Source organism: Symphalangus syndactylus, chromosome 24 (assembly GCF_028878055.3).
Source record: "Symphalangus syndactylus isolate Jambi chromosome 24, NHGRI_mSymSyn1-v2.1_pri, whole genome shotgun sequence".
Taxonomy (NCBI): domain Eukaryota; kingdom Metazoa; phylum Chordata; class Mammalia; order Primates; family Hylobatidae; genus Symphalangus; species Symphalangus syndactylus.
This window is the reverse complement of record NC_072446.2, coordinates 24,867,621-24,893,365: the sequence shown is the minus strand read 5'-3', so window position 1 is coordinate 24,893,365 and position 25,745 is coordinate 24,867,621. Positions and strand designations below refer to the sequence as shown.

At 42.8% G+C, this 25,745-nt stretch overlaps 2 protein-coding genes across 61 annotated transcripts in view; one reads left to right on the top strand and one right to left on the bottom strand.

Annotated features, from left to right (window-relative positions):
* NCOA3 (nuclear receptor coactivator 3) overlaps positions 1-18,152 on the top strand; it is a 232,890-nt gene extending 214,738 nt beyond the window's left edge. For 19 of the 50 annotated variants that reach the window (XM_063633321.1, XM_063633315.1, XM_055266239.2 and 16 more), the window contains 10 exons: positions 708-902; positions 1,277-1,531; positions 1,634-1,760; positions 3,770-3,941; positions 8,337-8,630; positions 10,276-10,380; positions 12,289-12,562; positions 13,705-13,879; positions 14,229-14,370; positions 14,703-18,152. In XM_063633321.1, coding sequence (XP_063489391.1) covers positions 708-902; positions 1,277-1,531; positions 1,634-1,760; positions 3,770-3,941; positions 8,337-8,630; positions 10,276-10,380; positions 12,289-12,562; positions 13,705-13,879; positions 14,229-14,370; positions 14,703-14,714 — 1,751 coding nt within the window. In that variant the 3' untranslated portion in view covers positions 14,715-18,152. The remainder of the gene's footprint in view (positions 1-707; positions 903-1,276; positions 1,532-1,633; positions 1,761-3,769; positions 3,942-8,336; positions 8,631-10,275; positions 10,381-12,288; positions 12,563-13,704; positions 13,880-14,228; positions 14,371-14,702) is intronic. The other 31 variants (XM_055266246.2, XM_063633331.1, XM_063633329.1 and 28 more) reach the window with 6 other exon arrangements.
* A 505-nt stretch (positions 18,153-18,657) lies between these two features.
* SULF2 (sulfatase 2) overlaps positions 18,658-25,745 on the bottom strand; it is a 130,050-nt gene continuing 122,962 nt past the window's right edge. For 9 of the 11 annotated variants that reach the window (XM_063633381.1, XM_063633384.1, XM_055266250.2 and 6 more), the window contains exons 15-21: positions 25,350-25,409; positions 24,673-24,842; positions 24,290-24,432; positions 23,011-23,134; positions 20,961-20,994; positions 20,663-20,716; positions 18,658-19,656 (exon numbers count right to left, since the gene is read on the bottom strand). In XM_063633381.1, coding sequence (XP_063489451.1) covers positions 19,626-19,656; positions 20,663-20,716; positions 20,961-20,994; positions 23,011-23,134; positions 24,290-24,432; positions 24,673-24,842; positions 25,350-25,409 — 616 coding nt within the window. In that variant the 3' untranslated portion in view covers positions 18,658-19,625. The remainder of the gene's footprint in view (positions 19,657-20,662; positions 20,717-20,960; positions 20,995-23,010; positions 23,135-24,289; positions 24,433-24,672; positions 24,843-25,349; positions 25,410-25,745) is intronic. The other 2 variants (XM_063633385.1, XM_055266254.2) reach the window with 2 other exon arrangements.

The following is a 25,745-nucleotide window of genomic DNA, read 5'->3' as shown; positions in this document are numbered from 1 at the left end:
GGGAGTCTAAGGCATGAGAATCGCTTGAACCTGGGAGGCAAAAGTTGCAGTGAGCCAAGATCGCACCACTGCACTCCAGCCTGGGTGACAGAGTGAGACTCCGTCTCAAAGAAACAAACAAAAAAACAAAGATATATTGTGTGTATCAATTGAAAAGGCAGCATTCACAATTATTCAGAATGGTCATTATTCATTTTCAGTAGCATTATTTCTTAAACTAGAATGGATAGATCAATTAGAGCGGGGGGGAAAAAGGAAAAAAACAAGATTAGAAGGGGATTTTACATTTTATTTCTTTTCGATCAGAAGGCAACTTATCTGGTTAAGTTGATCATTAAAATTATAAACAGTATACTTAAGTACAAATATGCAAGAACCTTCAGGAGCTTGGAACATTTGTGAATTTTTCAATATTAAGTGACGCAGCATATCAGTGACCATATCAGGCTACAGAAGAGTTCTCAGTACTTCAGCCAACATGGAGATTGTTGTTTCTACTTTATTTGGAATATGAGACCTTTTTCTGGCTGGCAGGGGGGCGGGGGGGTGGTGGTGGGTGAGGGCTAGTACTTATTTTGTAAAGGAAGACAATGTTTGTTTTTGTAAGAAAGACATTCTTGGGTGAGGAGTGGTGATATTTGTGTTTTGTACTTCATTATTTATGTATTAAATCACCAAGAAATATTTTTGTATTGTGTTTTCAACAGGTTTGAAAAGTCCACAGTCTGTGCAGTCTATTCGTCCTCCATATAACCGAGCAGTGTCCCTGGATAGCCCTGTTTCTGTTGGCTCAAGTCCTCCAGTAAAAAATATCAGTGCTTTCCCCATGTTACCAAAGCAACCCATGTTGGGTGGGAATCCAAGAATGATGGATAGTCAGGAAAATTATGGCTCAAGTATGGGTATGTTATTTCTAATTAGTATGTATGATTATTTTGGGAAAAGCGTATTTAAAATACTTAAAGCCATCTGAATAATTGGGAGTAAATAATAACTTTTTGAATAACGTTAGTATGTTTCTTCCATGAATATCCTTCATTTATTCTATGTCTTGCTTATGTAAACTCTTAAAGAGTCTTTTGGTCTATGACATTTTCCAACCTGTTGAATACATGAGAATAGTGGCCTATGTCTCCACAGTTGGCCAGCCCTTTTCTTACCATGACAAAGTGCTGTTTTGTCAAGGCTGATGTTGTGTATAATGGCTGTACTTATATGGTATAAGAAGGATTTCATTATAATATGGAAAAAACCTAAATATGGCTACCTGTTTTAGGTGGACCAAACAGAAATGTGACTGTGACTCAGACTCCTTCCTCAGGAGAATGGGGCTTACCCAACTCAAAGGCTGGCAGAATGGAACCTATGAATTCAAACTCCATGGGAAGACCAGGAGGAGATTATAATACTTCTTTACCCAGACCTGCACTGGGTGGCTCTATGCCCACGTTGCCTCTTCGGTCTAATAGCATACCAGCTGCGAGACCAATATTGCAGCCGCAGCAACAGCAGCAGCAGATGCTTCAAATGAGTAAGTGTCCCCCCTCCACACTTCATGAAAAAAGAAAGTTAGATGCTTCAGGATAATTTTTGCTCTTATTTGAGAATTTGTGCTTTCTTTTTGCTCCCCCAGGGCCTGGTGAAATCCCCATGGGAATGGGGGCTAATCCCTATGGCCAAGCAGCATCATCTAACCAATTGGGTTCCTGGCCCAATGGCATGTTGTCCATGGAACAAGTTCCTCATGGCACTCAAAATAGGTGGGGCGTTATTTTGTGACTCTGTAGAAAATCTCAGCATTGAGTAGTTTAGAAAAGAGTTGGAGCACAGAAGCAAACGTGAAAGAGAATGAGAATTCCTTGTAATTGAGGTACTTGGTTGCCAGCTGGGCATTTCTCATGTAACTCTGTGTAAAAATGAGGCTGAGGCAGTAAGCAGTGCATGTGGCATTCACAGGAGAGGGAGGAGATACAACCATGTTGTCCAGCCGTTAGGGCCATTCAGTGGCCAAACCTCTGAGAGCCTCTCTGTGAGATGATTGTCTCTCTAGTCCCATGAGGGGGGGAAAAAAGATAAGTACATGTTTCTAGTGGTTTTATAAATGTTCTTCAGAGGGTTAGCCTCAGGTGTCCAGAAAATTAAACTTTTTTTTAAAAACTTTTTTCCCCCAACCACCTGCTGCCTATTGAGAAAATTCTTTTAAGGATTGGCTAATTGTTTTCTAAAATTATTTTAAACATTTCAGTGACGATAGTGAAATAACTATATAGCATCTTTAAAATTTTTCATAAAATAAAGATTGTAGGCCTGGTGCGGTGGCTCACGCCTGTAATCCCAGCACTTTGGGTGGCCGAGGTGCATGGATCATGAGGTCAGGAGATCGAGACTATCCTAGCTAACAAGGTGAAACCCCCGTCTCTACTAAAAATACAAAAAAAAAAAAAAAAAATTAGCCAGGCGTGGTGGTGGGTGCCTGTAGTCCCAGCTACTCAGGAGGCTGAGGCAGGAGAATGGCGTGAACCCGGGAGGTGGAGCTTGCAGTGAGCTGAGATTACGCCACTGCACACCAGCCTGGGCAACAGAGTGAGACCATCTCCAAAAAAAAAAAAATTGTAGATTGTATTTCATTTTTATTTGGCTTAGTAACTTACTTGCATAGAAGAGGCCACTGTCAATGTCAGCTCTAACAGAAATTCTACAGTAAGTTAAGCAAGGAAAATAAAAATGAACTGATCTGTTGAGCAGACAGTGATGTAACTATGAATTTATTTGAATGCTTCTGTACTCTATGAGTTTATTTGAATGCTTCTCTACTGTATATGAATTTATTTGAATGCTTCTCTACTCAGTAGAGAGCAAATAGTTTCAAGTTAACAGAACTTTTCTGAGGCAGGATAAATGTTTAACTTCATGCCCTTGTATTTGTTGGAGAACTGAGGCAACTTGCTGTGGGTGTATGGGGTTTGTGTTACACTTGCCAATATGAGCTCTGTGGGTCAGGTGTGACAAAGTGATTTTGGTATTTCTCCAGACTCCCGTCAGTGATAGCTCAACATTTCTTTTTTTTTTTTTTTTTTTTGAGACGGAGTCTCGCTCTGTCGCCCAGGCTGGAGTGCAGTGGTGCGATCTCAGCTCACTGCAAGCTCTGCCACCCGGGTTCATGCCATTCCCACCTCAGCCTCCCAAGTAGCTGGGACTACAGGCGCCCACCACCACACCTGGCTAATTTTTTGTATTTTTAGTAGAGACAGGGTTTCACCATTCACAGGATGGTCTCGATCTCCTGACCTCGTGATCCGCCCCCCTCGGCCCCCCAAAGTGCTGGGATTACAGGCGTGAGCCACTGTGCCCAGCCATAGCTCAACATTTCTATCTTTCCTTTTACTCTTTTGATTTCCCTAATTTTCAAGTATTATAATTATTACCTCCTTCATTGTTTTCGTGAGGAGTATCTTCTCCCATCCTTCCCTACCCTCCCCTGGCCCCCATTTCTGCTATACCTCAAATGCCTAGGGTTTGGCAATTACATTTTGGTGGTGGGATTGGGGGTTTAAGCTGTATATGGTGGTCTAAAGTGGCCTGGTGAAATTTCTAAATTGTGGGCCTTTAACTTAAATTGATGCCATTCACTCTTTTTTACCACTTGATATTACTTGTGTTTGTAGCATTTGAGTTACTGTTCATTAAAGATACTATGCATGGTTGCTGTGATCTATTACTCTTAGAAAAAAAAAAGCACCATTGAAATTGACTGCAAGTCTTTTTCTAGGCCACTTCTTAGGAATTCCCTGGACGATCTTGTCGGGCCACCCTCCAACCTGGAAGGCCAGAGTGACGAAAGAGCATTATTGGACCAGCTGCACACTCTTCTCAGCAACACAGATGCCACAGGCCTGGAAGAAATTGACAGAGCTTTGGGCATCCCTGAACTTGTCAATCAGGTAGGTTGCATTAACATGGAAGTAGGAGAGTGTATATTTGTGTGTGTGTGTGCATGTGTGCATGTGTACACATTCATGAAGCCACATACAAGAATGCTTGTGTGTGTCTTTCCTAGTACTTGTGTTATATCACTACATTCATGGATACCAGCATTAAATTTGGAAAATATCCTTTTTTGGTCTCAATTCATATGTTAAAATAGAAAATATACTTATGATTGCGATATTACTTTCAACAACACACTATTTTTGGCAATTGTAGAAATTATTTAGTGAAGCTACTGTACTGTTCTTAAAAATGTGACCTTTTATTCATGTTAAAAGTTCTCATTTTTATAACTATCTTTCTCTACTACTTAGCCAGGCCGTGTGTATTCTCATGAGGCAAGCTTTTTGTTTGTTTGTTTAAACAAAATTTGTTTACAGTGGCTGATCTGAACCTCCTAACATCATGGTGTCCTGTTCCTGTTCACATACCCAGCCTTATGAAAACATGCCATTCACAAATCTGTATTTCTGAAAGACACATTCTGTAGTGACTGTTTTTTCTTTTTTGAGTCGGAGTCTCGCTCTGTCACCCAGGCTGGAGTGCAGTGGCACAATTTGAGCTCACTGCAACCTCCAACTCCAGGGTTCAAGTGATTCTCCTGCCTCAGCCTCGCGAGTAGCTGCGATTACAGGCACCCGCACCACGCCCGGGTAATTTCTTTTGTATTTTTAGTAGAGACGGGGTTTTGCCATGTTGGCCAGGCTGGTCTCAAACTTTTGACCTCAAGTGATCCATCCACCTTGGCCTCCCAAAGTGCTGAGATTACAGGCGTGAGCCACCGTGCCCAGCCATGACTGTTTTTATTTAAAGGCTATGGAGGGGCCACTGTATAGGTTTGTGCATTCAACAGTAAGCAGGAAAGATCATCGGGGCTGTCAGTTGTTGGGGAAATAGATGTGTACATATGGAAGTACACTGCCATGTGGAAAATGCTGTCACAGTGCAGATGGGAAACGCTGAGCAGTCCTTGTGTACACCTTCACGGATACCAGTGACACAGAACCATGGCACTGAGGAGCCATATTTTATACTCCAACAGAAGTATAAAAGTTCTTTTTTATTTCTTCACTTGTTCAGGCATACTAAATAACCCATCAATTCCTTCCTTCCCTCCTATAGTTCTCTCTGTTTTACTGTGTCCTTGTGAGGCAAGTCTAGAAATTAATAATTGTCACTATTACCCTGTGTTAGACTCCTAGTATCCTGAATCTCAAATCGCTTTCTGTCTTGATTTACTCCTTTGTTTTGCTGCAACACAACTTCTATTAACTTCTTCATCCCTACTGCATGAAATAAAATGTTTTGGGTTCTTGTGTGTCTGAAAATATCTTTATTGCACCCTCCTACATGTCTGGCTAGGTATTACATTCTAGGTTTAAAATAATTTTCTCTTATACTTTTGAAAGATTTCTCCGATAGTTTTCTGGCATCTAGTGTGGCCACTGAGTTGTATTTCTTTCTGATTTTGATTCATTTGCATGTGACCCATTTATTCTCTTTGGAATGATTTAGGAACTTTTTCCCTCTGAAATTTTATGATGCTGTATCTTGGTATGGGTCTTTTTTCATTCATTCTGCTGTGTACTAGATGCACTGATATTCCCTTTGGTTTAGGGGTGTTTTCTTTTATAATTTCTTTATTAACCTTATCTCTCCTGTGTTTTTTTTTCTGACCTACTTTTCTGGGATTGCCTGTTGACATGTTGGGCATTAAATTCATTCTATATTTTGAAGTCCTCTCCATTTTTCTTGTCTTTGGTTTGCTTGAGTCACATTCAAGCTTGGAAAGTGTTGGACGCTTTTATCGAGTATCTGGTGTTCCCTGACTGTTCTTATATGTTAAGAGTGAGACATTAAGAAGCTGATTTGACACTTTGCAAGTGTGAGCAGCATCAGTTGCCTTTACTGAGGGTAATTAGATGGGGAACTAGCCCTAGCCCTTTTATTTCAGGACTCCCCACATTTTTATTTATTTATTTTTGAGATGGAGTCTCTCCCTATCGCCCAGGCTGCAGTGCAGAGGCGCAATCTTGGCTCACTGCAGCCTTCACCTCCTGGGTTCAAGCGATTCTCCTGCCTCAGCCTCCTGAGTAGCTGGGACTACAGGCGCACGCCACCATGCCTGGCTTTTTTTTGTATTTTTAGTAAAGACGGGGTTTCACCATATTGGCTAGGCTGGTCTCGAACTCCTGACCTTGTGATCCACCCGCCTTGGCCTCCCAAAGTGCTGAGATTACAGGTGTGAGCCACTGCGCCTGGCCAGGACTCCCCAGATTTCAACATGTAGAGTTGTTTTCAACCACCACTACCACTCCTGCCCCCGGTAATCTTTTATTACCTGGCTCCATTTTGGGAGCTGGGCTAGGGAGGCAAGTGTGGGATATTGAATTATAAAATATAAAATTTTATTTAAATTATAAATATGCTAAATATAAAATTTCCTGTTTTCAGCCTCTGCCTCACTCCTTTCGTCTGCTCTGCTTGGTGCCCCTGAACCCCAGTACCTTTGTGGGGTAGGTAGAAGGTACGGGCCTTTCAGGAGTCAGGGAGCAGGCAGGGAGGTAGTTGACCTCCTGCTCTATACTCAGACTCCTAACCAACCTCCTCATTTCAGCACCATGCTCTGATCCCCTACCATCCTCACTGGAGTCTCAATAGATCTGTGGGATACATTTGCTCGCTTTTCATATATACTTTTCCACTGTAGGCACATAAGTCTAAGTTTTTCTGTTCTGTTGAGCTGGTTCCTACTTCTCTATTCACTTTGTATCTTCTATTATAAATATGGAAATACTTGACCTTTGTTGCCTTCCTTATTAGTGTTTTGTGGATAAATACTACCTTTTAAGTATTTTTTTTTAAATAAACTGGATACCTCTTAGTTCCCTTTATTGTCATTTTAGTAGGGTTAGCAAGTGAATGCAGGTAAGCATGCATGATCAGTCTGCCAGGTTTAACTTAAAGTATAGTTTGCTTTATTAAAATATCTTCAGCCAGGCATGATGATGTGTGCCTGTAGTCCCAGCTACTGGGGAGGCTGAGGTGGGAGGATCACATGAACCCAGGTTGATGGGACAAAGTAGAAACATAGTTGCCAGTTACTATGGTAACAGTCCAAGAGGTGTCCTGGGAAGGGTTATAAGGGTGAAATGGAAAGAAGGGAGGGATACATATATGCCCTGGAGGAAAAATTGACAGGACTTGGTGGTCACACATGTGTACTCTTGGAAAGGGAGAATGGGAGAATGTGAAGAATCAAATTGTTGGGTTTTGGTTCCTGGGCAATGAATGGTGATGCTGTGTACCGTCACCACTTGATATCTGTGGGAGATTGGTTCCAGGACCCCTGTGGATACCAAAATCCATGGATGCTCAAGTCCCTTATATAAAACAGTCTAGTATTTGCATATAGCCTATGCACATCCTCCCACATAGCTTAAATCAGTTCTACATTACTTATAATACCTAATACAATGTAAATGTTATGTATATTATATAGTTGTTACACTGTATTGTTTAGGGAATTATGACAAGAAGAATGATGACTGTGTGTATTCAGTCAGGTACAGCCATGGTTTCCTTTCCCTGGAATGTTTTCAGTCCCCTGTTAGTTGAATCCATGAGTGTGGAACCGTGGATATGGAGGGCCAGCTGTACTGTGATATAGTAGGGTAGGTTGGAGGAGAACAAGCCTGCTTGGGGGGAAGGGCTGTTGGGAATCATGATGTCTGTTTTCTGCTTGTTAAGTCTGAGATACCTGAGACATCAGGGTGAAGATGTTAAGTAGGCGTTTCCGTAAACAAAATCAAAAGTTCAGAGGTGTTTTGGCTGGAGACAAAAATGTGCTCATTATCACCAGTGGATGAGAGCACCTAGTAGAAAATATATCAAGAGAAAATAAGAGAGCCTAGGACTGAACCCTGATGAACAGTTAGCATTCATTCAAGGAAAGGCCAGAGAGATGGGAGAAAATGAGAAGTGCTGCGAAGTACAGTGGGGTGAAGTATGCTTTCAAGGGAGACATGTCAAGGGTGTTGGCTGCATGCTTGGCATTCTGTGCCTGTGGATGAGAAAATAAAGGTAAATGCACAGAACCTGGCAGGCTCTTGTCTTAGCACAGCAGGTTGTTCTCTTCTTCAGAATATCGACTTTTACTTCTTTTTCTGTCACCTGTGGGATGTTATTTTGAATGTATCCTTAGCATGTAGAGAAGTGATGCCTGGCACATAACAAGCATTTACTTAAATACTTGTTGAATGACTGGATTTTTTTTGCACTTTTAGAGCATTTGACTTCTGTTTCTTTCATAGATGTTCTTCACTGTTCTTCTATGTGTTGTGTTTAAGGGACAGGCATTAGAGCCCAAACAGGATGCTTTCCAAGGCCAAGAAGCAGCAGTAATGATGGATCAGAAGGCAGGATTATATGGACAGACATACCCAGCACAGGGGCCTCCAATGCAAGGAGGCTTTCATCTTCAGGGACAATCACCATCTTTTAACTCTATGATGAATCAGATGAACCAGCAAGGCAATTTTCCTCTCCAAGGAATGCATCCGCGAGCCAACATCATGAGACCCCGGACAAACACCCCCAAGCAACTTAGAATGCAGCTTCAGCAGAGGCTGCAGGGCCAGCAGGTAACCAGTCATGTGTTCTTCCCTCTGGCTTCTCCTTCTGTTGTTTTCAGACTATGTTTCTCAGTGTTCTTAACACTCGTGCACTCTATCCCTGTCAACTAAAGAAATTCTTTTTGTTTTACTTCTGTGTAAGGTTTTATTTGTACAAATGGCTCCTTGTTAAGGAGTAGTTTTATGAGAATATTCTATTTTACAGGATAAAAAGTAAAAAAATGTCAGGAAGGATTGCTCTTGGGGAAGAAAAATGTTAACTTGATGACTGTAGTCTTAAAGGTAGATAAGGTTTTTTTTGAAAAAAATCCTTACTACTAATAACCACATACTTAAACCTTCTTGATTTCAGCATTTTTAATGGAATTCTGCTTTCTAGATGTTTTATAAAACTAGAGCTGTCTTTTAATATTCTAAAATATGACTTCTGTTTACCCTATTGTTTTCTTAGTCCCCAAGAAATGTTTTAAAATTGTTTTTATTATGTCTTGAGCATACTGAGTTATTAAATGTGGTGGAACCAAACCATATAAGTAGACGAATGCCTGAAGTTTTGTTGTTTTTTTTTGAGGTGGAGTCTTGCTCTGTCACCCAGGCTGGAGTGCAGTGGCGTGATCTTGCCTCACTGCAACCTCCACCTTCTGGGTTCAGGTGATTCTTGTGCCTCAGCCTCCCGAGTAGCTGGGGAGCCACCCAAGCCCGGCTAGTTTTTGTATTTTTAGTAGAGACAGGATTTCACCATGTTGGCCAGGCCCATCTTGAACTCCTGACCTCAGGTGATCCTCCTGCCTCAGCCTCCCAAAGTGCTGGGATTACAGGCGTGAGCCACCGCGTGTGGCCGAATGCCTGAGTTTGGAATCCAAAGAGCCAGACTCTCTATTGCATAAATATTCTTAAAACTCAGAAAGGCTGTGTTATTGCATTCATTTTACTTTCTGCCGTTTCTTTTCACTAAAAATCATTTAGGGAAAGCTAATGGAGTTTATTCAGAATTCCTCTGATCAACTTAAAGGTATTTCCCCATGTGCCCGAATAATCCCAGAGAGAGTCTGACTATAAAGCTTTTGAGTTTCTGCTGTGTGTGTGTGTGTGTGTGTGTGTGTGTGTATATATATATATATATATATAAATTTATTTATTATTATTTTTTCTGATACAGGGTTTCAGGATGGAATGCAGTGGTGCAGTCACAGCTCACTGCAGCCTCGACCTCCCAGGCTTAGGTGATCCTTCCACCTTAGCCACCCAGGTAGCTGGGACTACAGGAGTGTGCCACCACTCTTGGCTAATTTTTTGTAGATGGGGTTTCTCCATGTTGCCCAGGCTGAGCTCAGACTCTTGGGCTCAAGTGATCTGCCCACCTCAGCCTCTCAAAAGGCAAGGATTGCAGGTGTGAAGATATACTTTAAGCTGCAAAATCGCACTTTACTTTTTTTTCCCAGTGCCAAACAGTAGCCCATCATATGCTAGCCAAAGACTTTTCAACATTGACCTTTTTGCAGTGTGAAAGTACTGGTTCAGTTTAGATGTGACTTAGCCAGGTTATTGTGTTTGGAGATATCATTACCTCATTGGCTGGTGCTGAGGGTCTGGAAAGCTGTTTTGGCAGACTGACGTGCCCTACTTGCATTCTAACCAACTTGTCTCACCTCAGTTTTTGAATCAGAGCCGACAGTCACTTGAATTGAAAATGGAAAACCCTACTGCTGGTGGTGCTGCGGTGATGAGGCCTATGATGCAGCCCCAGGTGAGCTCCCAGGTGAGGATGATGAGCCTCTCTGCATGCATTGCTCTGTGCTCAGGACAGGGCTTGGCCTGTGGTTGGCTCTGGGTAAATGTTTGTTAAACAAATGAAGGTAACTCTGAATTTTTTGTGTAAGAAAGCAGTCGCATTAAAGACTTTCAACTCTTCCATTCTTCTGGCTGGTGACTGGGAGGAATCAGAGGAGGGAGAGAGCTTCCTTCATTAAAACCACTGATAAGTGTTTTTTTAATTGGTTCCCTTTGTGATCAGTTGCTATACTGTGAGAACAGCTATCACTTGGCTTTTTAGGAATTTAAAATAATAAATCTGTAAATATTCCTCTGTTCCTGGATTATGAAACAACATGCACACTGGGTAAAATTCTGAAATTATAAAGAAGAAAATAAAGAATACATAATCCTGTTCTCAGTGATAGCCTCTGAGATGACCTGTTTCCTATAGTAGGAGGGGATATTAAAATTCCCTTCTACTTCCAGCCAGTGGTGGACAGTATTGAGGGGTTTTCTTAATGTGTATGAGGCAGATGACCACATAACAATCCTCTACTGTGATTTGAAATATTGTTTTTAATTGTTTTTTAAAAAACAACTGTGAAATGCTCGATTTTTATTGTCTTATGCCTACTTGGAAGTACTGATATTTACATTTTCTTGATAATAAAACATCTTGTGGAAGCTGAGCTAGAATGCCCTACAGAAAGATGATAAAAGTTTGCTTTTTGGAGATGATCTGTAGCTAGTAGAGCCGAAATCAGCTTCCTTGTCGTACTTCGGTTATGTCACCTTCTGAACCTCCAGATAGCTTCTCCTTGCCCCTTACCTCTTTCTGAAAGTTTAAAGAAAGTACAAGATTTTCTGGGGTGAACCCCTGCTTATCTGAGTATAACCCCATCTTTTTATTTTTTTTTGGCTTCATGTTTCAGCCCTCCACCCCCACACACTGAATTCTCATTTTTCTGTAGTTGTCTTTCATAGTTCCTGAAAAATTTGTCCTCAGATTCCACCCCTAAATGTTTTCTCACTTTGTGGAATGTTTCTAGTCATGTTAAAGCTTGACAGTGTGTCGTCTTTTGTCTTTTAACCCCAAATAATTTTCAGGTCCCTCTTCTTCAGTTCTCCCTCCCTCCCCTTGTAATAGCCAGAAAGCTTTTTTTTTTTTTTTTTTTTTTTTTTGAGAGTCACTGTTGCCCAGGCTGGAGTACAGTGGCATGATTTCGGCTCACTGCAGCCCCAATTCCCTGGGTTTAAGGGATTTTCCTGTCTCAGCCTCCCGAGTAGCTGGAACTACAGGCGCTTACCACCACGGCAGGCTTGTTTTTGTATTTTTAGTAGAGACAGGGTTTCACCATTTTGGCCAGGCTGGTCTCGAACTCCTGACCTCAAGTGATCGCCCACCTTGGCCTCCCAAAGTCCTGGGATTACAGGCGTGAGCCCCTGCGCCAGGTCAGAAAGCTTTTATGTAAAGAATTGTATGTTTTGGCCGGCACGGTGGCTCACACCTGTAATTTAAGCACTTTGGGAGGCTGAGGCGGGCGGATCACCTGAGGTTAGGAGTTTGAGACCAGCCTAACACGGTGAAGCACTATCTCTACTAAAAATACGAAAATTAGCCAGAGTGGTGGTGCACACCTGTAATCTCAGCTACTTGGGAGGCTGAGGCAGGAGACTTGCTTGAACCTGGGAGGCGAAGGTTGCTGTGAGGCAAGATCGTGCCACTGCACTCCAGCCCGGGCGACAGAGCGAGACTCTGTCTCAAAAAAAAAAAAAAAATAAAAAAAAAAAAAAAAAAAAAAAAAAAAAAAAGGCCCTGGGTGTTTTCTGTCTTATACCTGGTGTATTGTGGGGGTACTGTATGTATGCAACTTGCTATATATATGTAATTGCACTCTTTCTTGGGTATTAGCAGAGTTTTCTTAATGCTCAAATGGTCGCCCAACGCAGCAGAGAGCTGCTAAGTCATCACTTCCGACAACAGAGGGTGGCTATGATGATGCAGCAGCAGCAGCAGCAGCAGCAACAGCAACAGCAACAGCAGCAGCAACAGCAGCAACAGCAGCAAACTCAGGCCTTCAGCCCACCTCCTAATGTGACTGCTTCCCCCAGCATGGATGGGCTTTTGGCGGGACCCGCAATGCCACAAGCTCCACCACAACAGTTTCCATATCAACCAAATTATGGTAAATCTGACAGTGAAAATATGCCTTCCCCAAGTTAACATTACTAAGGACATAAGCTTCACTACATTTGTTGCACATGAAAGACAAAAACACGATTCACTCCCTCTTTACTTCACAAAGAAAACCAAATTAATTTAAACTATTGGAAAACAAAAATGCTGCAGCACACAGGTAATTGAGACAGGTGTATCCTGTCATAGTTGAGTATTTTTTTCAGGTGTTGTTTTTTTCAGTCCCACTCATTAAGAGTCCCCAAACTCTGGAAGAAACACTGCAAAGTTGTCCCCTTGCCCCTTCTTATATGTTCCAGTATAGTAGAACTCTCTAATCTCTGAATGCTTGGTCAAGTCAGTGAGAGGAATGCACTTTGTGGGCTTTTAAGGTGATTTTCTTGGTGACTTGGATTTATTATTATTTTTTTGAGGTGGGGTCTTGCTCTGTCACCCAGGTTGGAGTGCAGTGGTGCAATCTTGGCTCACTGCAACCTCTGCCTCCCGGGTTCAAGTGATTCTCCTGCCTCAGCCTCCCGAGTAGCTGGGACTACAGGTGCGTTCCACCACCCCCAGCTATTTTTTTTTTTAATTTTTAATGGAGACAGGGTTTCACCATGTTAGCCAGGATGGTCTCAATCTCCTGACCTCGTGATCTGCCTGCATCGGCCTCCCAAAGTGCTGGGATTACAGGCGTGAGCCACTGCGCCTGGCCCTGGATTTATTATTAATTACAGATGCAGATACCTCTTCAGTTCAGCCTTTGAGAGGTTCCAGGAACATGGTGGGGATAAAGGTGTCTATTGGGGAGCCCTGTCATCTGAGGATTATAACTCCCCTGCCCTTTAAAGAGGGATGGAGTGATGTGAGTTGAGTGATAGAGTCCCTTTTCTACAGAAAGCCCATTGAAGCAACTGATCTTTCAGTGATCCAGATGGTGCTCCTTTCTGTAGTAAGCCTGTTACTCTAGTTGTCATCTTGGTGAGAATCTAGAATACCTGGGGGGTAGCATCTTATAGCACTCTGTATCTTATACTTATCACTTCCCTCCACCACCACCCCCTTTCAAAAAAAACAAATTACTACAGAAATCTGATATTCTAAGGAGAAGGCATTTGGGCATTTTTATTTCTTCTGTTTTATTTTTGTAAGGAATGGGACAACAACCAGATCCAGCCTTTGGTCGAGTGTCTAGTCCTTCCAATGCAATGATGTCGTCAAGAATGGGTGCCTCCCAGAATCCCATGATGCAACACCCACAGGCTGCATCCATCTATCAGTCCTCAGAAATGAAGGGCTGGCCATCAGGAAATTTGGCCAGGAACAGGTAAAGAACAGTGACTTACAAAGTTAGTCACATCCTAGTCCCAGAAGTCCAAGAACTGAATGTATTTTTCAGTCAAGCCTTTTTGGATGGAGAGATTGAAAGGACTGGGTTCATATTAGAAGGTGTTATTTGGCTTGTCCATTTTGAGAGTCCTTCAAACATTCACATATCTATTAGGGTATCTAGTATAGAAAGCTGTGAAAAATGGATCACAGGCTGTCAGGGAGTTTTCTCTCTAACATTCTCAGCTTAAGTATAGCAATGTTTGACACAATTGTAATTTCTGTGGGCATGCCCTTTGTCGCTAAAGTGACTTCCAGAGGTAATATTACCATTTCTTTACTTACAGCTCCTTTTCCCAGCAGCAGTTTGCCCACCAGGGGAATCCTGCAGTGTATAGTATGGTGCACATGAATGGCAGCAGTGGTCACATGGGACAGATGAACATGAACCCCATGCCCATGTCTGGCATGCCTATGGGTCCTGATCAGGTATGGGATCGATTCCTTACCTTTTTCAAAAAGTTTTTCTTGTTCTCTGGATAGAACTAAAGCATCGGCTATAATCAGAATGTCCTAGGTATATTTTAACTTGAATGTATAACTTAAAATACAGTAATTGAAAAAACTTGGTTTGAAGGCACTGGGCCATTGGATACTTTTGGTAAGCCAGAGCTGCATTGTAAGATGGGATCTCAGGAACCTCAGTCACTCAGCTAGAGCTGCACTGTAAGCCATGAATGTGGACATGGGTATTTTTTTGTTGTGCAAAGCATGTGTTTTACTCAGTTTTTTTTTTTTTTTTTTTTTCTGGTTGCTGACAGAAATACTGCTGACATCTCTGCACCAGGACCTCTTAAGGAAACCACTGTACAAATGACACTACTCTAGGATTATTGGGAAGGAATCATTGTTCCAGGCATCCATCTTTGAAGAAAGGACCAGCTTTGAGCTCCGTCAAGGGTATTTTAAGTGATGTCATTTGAGCAGGACTGGATTTTAAGCCGAAGGGCAATATCTACGTGTTTTTTTCCCCTCTTCCTGCTGTGTATCATGGTGTTCAAAACAGAAATGTTTTTTGGCATTCCACCTCCTAGGGATATAATTCTGGAGACATGGAGTGTTACTGATCATAAAACTTTTGTGTCACTTTTTTTCTGCCTTGCTAGCCAAAATCTCTTAAATACACGTAGGTGGGCCAGAGAACACTGGAAGAATCAAGAGAGATGAGATTAGAACATCTGGTTTCTCTAGTTGCAGTATTGGACAAAGAGCATAGTCCCAGCCTTCAGGTGTTTTTGTCACTACCAAGTAGTTCTGTGTTGACCCTTTGTCCAGTGGAATTGGTGATTCTGAATTGTCCTTTACTGATGGTGTTGAGTTGCTCTGTCCCTATTATTTGTCCTAGACTTTCTCCTAATGAAGGTTTTCATTTGCCGTTCATGTCATGTAATACTTCACCTCCAGGAACTGTCATGGATGTCCAAATGGCTTTGCAGAAGGGAAATGAGATGACAGTATTTAATTGCAGCAGTAGCAAACTTTTCACATGCTAATGTGCAGCTGAGTGCACTTTATTTAAAAAGAATGGATAAATGCAATATTCTTGAGGTCTTGAGGGAATAGTGAAACACATTCCTGGTTTTTGCCTACACTTATGTGTTAGACAAGAACTATGATTTTTTTTTTTTTTGAAGTACTGGTGTCACCCTTTGCCTATATGGTAGAGCAATAATGCTTTTTGAAAATAAACTTCTGAAAACCCAAGGCCAGGTACTGCATTCTGAATCAGAATCTCGCAGTGTTTCTGTGAATAGATTTTTTTGTAAATATGACCTTTAAGATATCATATTATGTAAAATATGTATATACCTTTTTTTGTAGGTCACAACAACTCATTTTTACAGAGTTTGTGAAGCTAAATATTTAACATTGTTGATTTCAGTAAGCTGTGTGGTGAGGCTACCATTGGAAGAGACATCCCTTGACTTTTGTGGCCTGGGGGAGGGGTAGTGCTCCACAGCTTTTCCTTCCCCACCCCCCAGCCTTAGATGCCTGGCTCTTTTCAATCTCTTAATCTAAATGCTTTTTAAAGAGATTATTTGTTTAGATGTAGGCATTTTAATTTTTTAAAAATTCCTCTACCAGAACTAAGCACTTTGTTAATTTTGGGGGAAAGAATAGATATGGGGAAATAAACTTAAAAAAAAAAATCAGGAATTAAAAAAAATCGAGCAATTTGAAGAGGACCTTTTGGATTTTAAGCAGTCCGAAATAATAGCAATTCATGGATTTTGTGTTTGTGTATGTTCAATTATGTTACCTTTTCATCCCCTTTAGGAGCGTTTTCAGATTTTGGTTGCTAAGACCTGAATCCCACATTGAGATCTCGAGTAGAATCCTTGGTGTGGTTTCTGGTGTCTGCTCAGCTGTCCCCTCATTCTACTAATGTGATGCTTTCATTATGTCCCTGTGGATTAGAATAGTGTCACTGTTATTTCTTAAGGAACTCAGTACCCAGAATAGCCAGTTTTACTGTGATTCAGAGCCACAATCTGAGCACCTTTTAAACCCCTCCCTCTTCTGCCCCCTGCCACTTTCTGCTGTTGCCTCTCTTTGACACCTGTTTTAGTCAGTTGGGAGGAAAGGAAAAATCAAGTTTAATTCCCTTTATCTGGGTTACTTCATTGGGTTCAAATAGTTGAAGGAATTGGGTTTCTGAATATGAATTTCAGAGGTCTCTGCTAGCCTTGGTGTCATTTTCTAGCAATAACTGAGAGCCAGTTAATTTTAAGAATTTCACACATTTAGCCAATCTTTCTAGATATCTCTGAAGGTAAGATCATTTAATATCTTTGATATGCTTACGAGTAAGTGAATCCTGATTATTTCCAGACCCACCACTAGAGTGGATCTTATTTTCAAAGCAGTATAGACAATTATGAGTTTGCCCTCTTTCCCCTACCAAGTTCAAAATATATCTAAGATTGTAAATCCAAAAACTTCCATTGTAGTGGCCTGTGCTTATCAGATAGTATACTCTCCTGTTTGGAGACAGAGGTACAACCATGTCAGTCTGTCTCTTTTTCAGCTCAATCCTTCTTTAAGTTATGTGTGTGGGGAGAAATAGAATGGTGCTCTTATCTTTCTTGACTTTAAAAAATTATTAAAAACAAAAAAAATAAATTTTTTTGCAATCCTTTCCTCAGACCTGGCTCCAGGCTAACTGGAAGGCAGCACTCCCTTTTTTATATAGTAGAAAAATGAAGTTTATTATAAGTTTTTATATTTTCTACTTGTTCATTTGGTGCAAACTCAAGATTTTGATTTTCTTTTAATAGGTGCAGTCTTTGAGACAATTTGTTTTTACCTGTATTGCCCTTTATCTTTTTTAGATAATTCTTTGTACTCCTGCTGTCTACCTCTCCTCACACCCCAGCACCCCCCATTTTTTCAAACCTTGGTATCTGTTGGGTGAGCAGTATAATCTTTTCATCTGCTTTTAGAATGTGGGATATTTCCAGTACCTACTTTTTTTTTGCTGAATCCAAAGATATATAAATAAAATATATATATTTTATAAAGGTCAGAATGATATAAAGGAGATACATGTTTCTTCCTTTAAAAAATAAATGGAAGTTACATTGTTAATGTTCATATTATGATGCCACTTTTCTAAACTTTATCTGGATTGAAAGGTGTAAATATCAATAACAGTGCTACTTAGTTATCAGTATTTAATATCTGAGGTGAGTTGGGGGTATCTATATTAGGGGTAGGGTATTACAGAAGATAATTGGCTTGATGTCCTAGAAGTCCTTTGATCCAGAGGTAGGTGCAGCTGAAAGTAAACAATGGATTGCCAGTTACATGTATGCCTGCCCAGTTACCTTTTTATTTGCAGAAGCTGTGAGTTTTGTTCACAATTAGGTTCCTAGGAGCAAAACCTCAAGGACTGATTTATTGTTTTCAACTCCAAGGCACACTGTTAATAAACGAGCAGGGTGTTTTCTCTCTTCCTAATATATGGAATTTCAAAGAATAAAATATGAGAGCAATATTTAAATTCTCAGGAATTGACTTATACTCTTGAGAATGAATTCAATCACGTTTACATTATGTTGCTTAAAAAAATAGAAATTATTCTTTATCCTGCAAAGAATCGAAACCACATGAAATGACTTATGGGGGATGGTGAGCTGTGACTGCTTTGCTGACCATTTTGGATGTCATTGTAAATAAAGGTTTCTATTTAAAATTGGAGCCTAAAGAAAGAGTTGTTTTTTTTTTTAATCCCTGTTGGATTAAGGGTAAAGGAGGTTAAGGAAGCCTATTTCAAATAATGGTAACAGTTTCTAAGAAGTTAAAAAACGCCACTAGGGAGTTGCTAGGGAGCCTTGGCCTGTTTGGGGCATTGAAACAAATGTGGGTGCTTTAGGGATTATCATCTCCGTCATCTATTAAATGAGAAATGGGTTGGACTGGTGATAGTTGAAATCTGTCAACTACTTGTATCAGGTTAGACTACCTGATACACAAAGAAGGGTTGGCCAAGGCGAATTTCTTTGCAATTGATTAATACTTTAAAAAATGAAGTACCAAAGCTGGTATACTATGAGACTTACCTGTAGTCCCTTGAAGTATGGTAGACTTTAGTCAACCTACAACCATCTACTCCCCTTTTAAGAAATCTTCTAAACCCAAGGCATTTTCTTCCAAAAAGATGTTGATCGGTAGTATCTTGAATACTTTAAAAAAAAAACAGACACACCAAAAAACTCCCAAGAAATGGCCTTTTACAAAATGTCAAAGGTTTCTTCATACCAACTGCTGGTCATTGGCTGGGGTTTTGAACACTGTATGACAATACTTTTATACTACAAAATTTTTTTTACAAATACAGTTTCATCAAAACTTGGGACATACATCAACTAACTTCATTTCTTTTCAGTACCTTAAAAAAAAAAAAACATCTGTTCTGGGACATAACAAAGAAATACTAGGAGAAATGGTATCTGGACAGGAACAGAAATGTCCACAACTGTGAGGAATTTTCTTTTACACTGGCCACACAGCGTTTATTGACACCACCACTCCTGAAAATTGGGATTTCTTATTAGGTTCCCCTAAAAGTTCCCATGTTGGTTACATGTAAATAGTCACATATATACAATGAAGGCAGTTTCTTCAGAGGCAACCAGGGTTTATAGTGCTAGGTAAATGTCATCTCTTTTGTGCGACTGACTCATTGTCAAACGTCTCTGCACTGTTTTCAGCCTCTCCACGTTGCCTCTGTCCTGCTTCTTAGTTCTTTCTTTGTGACAAACCAAAAGAATAAGAGGATTTAGAACAGGACTGCTTTTCCCCTAAGATTTAAAAATTCCAATGACTTTCGCCCTTGGGGGAAATTTCCAAGGAAATCTCTCTTGCTCTCTCTCTCTTCGTTTTCCTTTGTGAGCTTCTGGGGGAGGGTTAGTGGTGACTTTTTGATACGAAAAAATGCATTTTGTGCAGCTGGTGAGGTATAATCCAAAGCAAAAGCAGGGGCAAAAATGGACTTCCTGAAGTTCTCTCTGCTCCTGCTGGTTATCCTCCAGAATCTGCCATGTTGACTGAGAGTGAGTGCCTGCTTTCTCAGGCCTCCTGGCCAATAGCACAGGTCTGCTGGAAATCACCCACATGGTTTTTCATTGCCTGTGCAGTCAGGTGATGCCTCTGTGTTTTTGGAGGTCCACCTCTGTTGTTTCTTAACCTTCCCAGCCTTCCCACAGTTGTCCCCTAAAGAACAAAACAAACTCATCTTAGCCTTAGCTATTACGGTCTTTATCATGACTTCCTAATCGATCCCATAGCTGAGGAAGCTTTGCCTCAAGGCTGCTGAGAATGAATATTTCTAGGTTACTTAGAAAGGGATTGCTACCACCTAGTCACCTCAATTTTTAGTTGTTTACTTATACACTCAATGCCTGGCAAGGATGGCATTTAAGGATCTGGATAGAATAGTGGCTTAAGGAGATTGTGATATGTAAAGATTCTGTACCTTAATTCTAGAAGCAACGAAGAAAGGCTTAGGTGGCCTGTTACTAATGTCCTATTAAAGCCACACAGGATTATATGCATATAAAGGAAGAAATGAGTAGACCAGAGGTTGCAAGTGGCAGCTCACCAAGGGGGATAATTTGCCCACGTGGTTAACTTAATGTCAAATTGCATGATAATGATAATTCTCACACATAACCTGCATTTTTGGATTTGGTAGATGAATTAGAAAATTTGGCAAATCTCAGCCCATTCCTGCGGGGAGCAAACTGGCCCGCTCCCTTTAGAGTAGAGGTGAACTTTGCAGGTTGCCAGTCTTTTAGTCCCTGCCAGCCTCCAATGGCACTGGAGTGAGAGTTTGTAGCGTGGGCTTTTTGGAAACCATTTAATGAGGCCATCCTACTGCTGATGTTGTATACCAGTTAGCACTTTTGCAGCCACAGCCTTCAAGATGCCTAGCAATTTATAATATTTAAATGCCTCTCAACCTCTAAGTAATAGCTCAAGTTTACCAAGCACAGATTATAGCGAAAACAGCAGTGTACTGGACAAGGCATTAATCTAAAACATGAAATGGATTCAAGTGTTTTCTTAGGGAAAGATGTGCATTAGTACTTCCCCCCCTACCCTCATCATGAGAACAAATGAAGGGTGGTATGTAAGAAATGGCATGCAATAGAATAGCATTGGCAAAATGAAGCAGTTAGAACCAGATCTCTATTTGTAAGCTGGTTCCTCAACTCACAGTGATTTGGAAGAAGGTCTCTTCATTTCTGGCCACTTTCGACGCTGAAACTGCCTAAGTTTTCAAGTGTCAAAAGGAGAATGAATGTTAACCATCACCAAGAAAGAAAAAGTCCCCAAAGAACTATACAAAGAAGGTCTCCTAGGTGACACCGATCTTTGGTGGGTGATCCTGGTCTCGGGCAGACCAGAGGAAGGGCAGTTTCTCAACATAACAGGTGCAGACTCACAGAGATGAGACTGAAGGATGGGCCAAGATAGGAGAACTTTGTTTAGGCTTTAATAATAAAACGAAATACCTGTATTGCTCATAGCTTCCTCCATCTTTAAGTCCTAAATGAAGGAGAAATGAAAAAACAAAGCAGGAGCAGATAGTTTAGGCAAAACAACCCCAACACACCAGAAAACCATCTTACGCTTTTTTGTCACAATCCCATGATGCTGATAGTGTTCCCTACTCAGAGTAGACTGAATTATGAGGGGAACCTGCCCTAAGTCTCCTAGGTAGCCTTGTAGATTGCCTAAAATCCAGTGTCACCATGATCAGTTTCAGGACCCTGATGGCTTCATTCAGTGCTGACCCTAGTCATGGTGAGGGAGGTAGACACGGGCATGAAGATGTGTGGACAGAGGACAGAAAGCCAAGAGCTCTGACCAAGTGCAGGAGGGAGTTCCCCTTTGGGCCCTGGGGAAGTTTTCCTGAGGACGTGGCAGGATCAAGTGCGTGGGCTCTGGGGTCAGCCCACCTTGTTCACTTTACTCCATAAAATGAGGATAAGAAGATTCACCTCAAAAGCTTGTCAGCTAACACGTGTAAAATGCTCAGTACAGAGCCTGGCACACAGTGACTAATATGTCATTGCACTTTGATCACAAGAGTAGCAGCACTTGAGTGGCAGAGGTTAGGAAGCTACTAGTGAAAATGTGATCACATCAGGCTCCTTAGCAGGAAGTATTAGTGCAACATCTTCTGTAAATACATTAGCTCTTCCCTCTTCATAACTAGAGCCGACTGTAGCATCTAAATCCTTCCTCCTAAGCTGTGTAGCCATTTTCCTGACATGAACTCTAGGCATCCTCCTAGACACAGTCCCTTCCCCAAGGGACTTCAAATACCAAAGGTTTGTTTTAGGCCACTCTCTCTCACTAGTAAGTGAACTTCATTTTTCTTTTAGCTTTGTTTTCTTTTATATATATATATATTTTTATTTTTAGAGATGGGGCGACAGCTCTGTCTCCCAGGCTGGAGTGCAGTGGTGCTATCATAGCTCACTGTAACCTTGAACTCCTGGGCTCAAGTATCCTCCCACCTCAGCCTTCCAAAGCCCTGGAATCATAGGCATGAGCAACCATGCCTATTTAGCTTTTTTCATCTTAAAATATCTATCTAGTTGGCATTCTAAATTTAAAACTGCAGATTTTGTCCTGTCCCAAACAAAACACAGGATTTACCTGGGACTCCTAATCCCGCACCTCCCATTCTGGGGGCTTCACCACCTGAATCTGAAATCCATCATCTTCACTGCTCCCACCTCTAGTCCAAGCCACCACCATTTCTCCCTGGATAACTGGACCATCTTCGCTGTTTTCTCCCATAAAGTCCCATTCTCCACCTAGCAATGTCGGTGCCCAGGTTAAAACCCTCCATTGGCTTCCTGATACACCTCAAATGAAATCTAAACTCTACCGTGGCCTAGGAAGCCCCGCACAGGGTGGCCCGATGCCCTCCCGCCACTCTCCACTGGCCTCAGTTGTGCTGGCTGCACCCCCAGAGCTGCTTTCTGCTCCTCACACTTTAAGCTTCCTGGAACGCCAGCCCTCCATGTTTTCTCAGCGGTCGACTGCGTCCTACTCTTCAGGACTCAGTTCAAGGTCTGACCCTGGTTTTATTTAGCGGTACCGTTCCCCAGTCACACCGGATTCTACCATCCAGTTTTACTCTTTCCATACAAGCAAGAGGCCTCCCGCTGTGGACTGCTCTTCTTAGGACAACACCGACTCCACACAAGTCAGTGAGGATGGGGTCATCTTTAGTCAACATGGTTTCAGGTGCAAGTTATCAGGAAATGTTTGTTGAATGCATGAGTGAACAAAAGGGAGGAAAATGAAATGAGAGGGAATTCCGTGTGTTTCCTGGGCAGTTGGTGCAGGTGTTCCTCTCTCAAGAAGCACAGCTTGTCAAACGTCATCTGCCTGCTATGGACAGGGGCTCTCATGACTCGTCTGGAACTGTATCACCTCCCAAAGCCTGGTGATTTCGGGCTCATTACTGGGGTAGACACCACCTCCTGAGTCCCTTCCTTTGGTTACCCTGCTCTCCAAGGGCCCCATGTTGGGGTCCCTACTCACCCAGGTCCATGTTTCGAGTCCGGGGGTTACACTGCTTGTAACCCTTGCAGCTCCTCAGCTCCATGAGCTGTACGTGTAGCTGGTTGAGGACATCCCTGTCCAGTGTGTTCACTGCGTTCATCAGCTAGTTGCAAAAAAGGTAGTCTGTCAACAAGGTAAGTACAGGGACTCTCCCCCTGCCCTTCTTCTACCAGCCAGGGGACATATTTCAGGCAGGTAGCGAGTGGAAGGTGCTAGGGGCTGGTGACCTGCTTACTCCAACTTCTGCAAGAGCCAGCGTTTGGAAGAGTTAGGTGACTTTTTGGCTTCGAGTCCCACCAGGTTCTCTCTTAATGAGAATGAAAACTCAGGAGAATAAAAACCATGTCTGTGTATTTAACATTGGAGTTCTGCAGCCACTGGTCAGGAAACTTCCCAAGCTTGGAAAGAAAGCCTTCCAAGTCTTGGTTTTCTCAGCAGCCTTCATTCAGGGGCCCTCAGCTCCTCCTGATTGCAAAGCAGCCATTTGATGAAAGGACGGGTAAGTGGCCTGGGTTCTTGTGTAATCTGGGAGCTACCGGTGATGGACTTCACCTACCCCTTTGGTAAAGTATGAGGGTGAACCTATCTAAGAAGAAAGACTGGACACCTATATAGTAATTAAAGCATTTGTGCTGCTGACATTTAAACATCAGATTTCATTTAAAAAATTATTTCAGGCTTTTCTTGAAAGGTCAAAGCCTGGGCAATACCAAGGCCACAGTACAGGAAAGCTCTAGTGCTGGAGCTCAGTAGTGACTGTCCCTGTACAAGGGCCCACATGTTCTGATGACCAGACATGCCACTGCTCCTTTTGGTCTTGTGTGGTCCTGGGCCACTTGAGTCACGTGTGTTTAGATGGCTTACTGTACGGAAGCACTTAGCAGAGTGCTTGGTGCAGTGTGTTACTGTTACATTAGCTGCGTGGTCCGTGTAGGTCCTGCAGTGGGTAATATTTGGCTTGATTCTACAGCTTGACAGTTTTAGGAGTCTTCACAAGTTCTGGCAAAACCTGGTTGAATGCTGCATGTTAAGTTAGAGGGAAGAAGCCATATATATTACACACGCAGGGTGATGGAGGCAAAATAGGCTGATTGAACATGGAACCCTCAATCTCAGCAGCTTCACAACTTACTCCCACTGGCTCAGGGACTCAGTGGGACTTGGACAATTTGTCATCACTTCCCTGAGGTTGGGGGGGCCTACCTGGCAGCACTGGTGTACCCCACACCCCCATCTCCCTAGCTCGGGTTGTCTGTACCTGGTAGGGGTCTGTGTTGAGATCAAAGTACTCCAGGAAGCCAGTTGCAAATTCACAGAAGAGGAAATTGTGAGTCTCATTGATGGTCCTCATGCACCAGTACGTGTTATTGTTGGCGCTGGTGCAGGCACAGAAAGGCCCCACTGCCAAGGAAGAGAGAGCATGTCCTGAGTGCCTGCGGGAGGAGACCCCATCTGCCAACAGTGATTCCTGTCAGGGACAGCCCCCAAAACCAGTTCGCCAAATGCCAAGAGGCTGTCCCGAGCACCGTGGACCCCTGGTGTTGGGGACCCCCTTTCTGAGAGAGATCTGGGTCACTAAGTGAAGAAGTTTCTCGACCCCCTGGGCCCCAGCCTGTCCACTCCTGCCCTGGGCTTGCTCACGTGTCCAGAAAGGCGCCGTCTGCCAGTGCTGGTTGTCGTGGGTGAAGCATGTGAGGCCTGGCATGCTGCACGTGTCGTTGTTCTGCAGGCGCTTGAGCAGCTTGCGGAGTTTCTTCTTGCGCTTCTGCTCCCGCAACAGCCACACCTTGTCCTTCTCTTGCAGGCCCTTCCTATGGACGCAGAGGGCCACACACACCTTGGGCCTCTGAGAGATCAGTGACCCCGTGTCTCTGCTCTTCCTGTCCACCTAAGGGCTGCGCTGAGGCTTCTCCAACAGAGAGCCACAGGCATAGCAATTCAGGGTCCCAAGTCCCAGTGCTGATCCAAGGCAGAGCCGGGACCAGAACATGGGTCTTGTCATTCTACTTTAACTCCCAAGGGGGCACAAGCTGGGGACAGAACCAGGCAGCTACTGGGACTGCTGTTGACACCCCTTTCCCCTCCTTCCTGTGTCCTGCCCTGCTTGGTGGAGTTGCGGCAACCGCATTTGGCCACAAGGGGGCGTCGGAAAGCCTGCTCAGTGTTGATTGGGAAGTAAGGCCTCTTGAGGGCCACCGTGCACTTCCCAGGGAAGGGCCTAGATTTCTTTCCTTTTTTTCTGTGTTTTAGCTTAAGGGAGGGCCACCTCCTCACGCAGGCCTCTGCATCTCTTCCCCAGGACCTCAAGCTGCTCTTACCTGAAAGGATGCAGACTGGAGCCTTTGTGCTTGAGGCGGCCTTTATGCTGGGTGTGGTAGCTGTAACAGACCCCCCCAGCCCCAGGCTTCAGGAGTGGCTCAGAGGGCTCTGCTGGCAGGTGCAAGCTGTGATTTCTGGGACTCCCGTGTGTTGCTGCTGCCCCACCCCTGTCCCTCCTTCTGGGGTGGTGGTGGGGAGGGTACCACCCTATCTTCAGGGCAGCAGGTACCTGCCTGAGTGGCTTCTTTCTCCAAGCATGAGCCAGGACTCTGCCTGGACTTTTGCTAGACTTTAGCAGGTAGGGTTAATTGTAATTTAGCCACGACTAGAAGCTGGGCCTGGCTTTAGATGCATCAGCCTCAGCATCCTTTTTCCTTTCTTTTTTGATGGTTAAT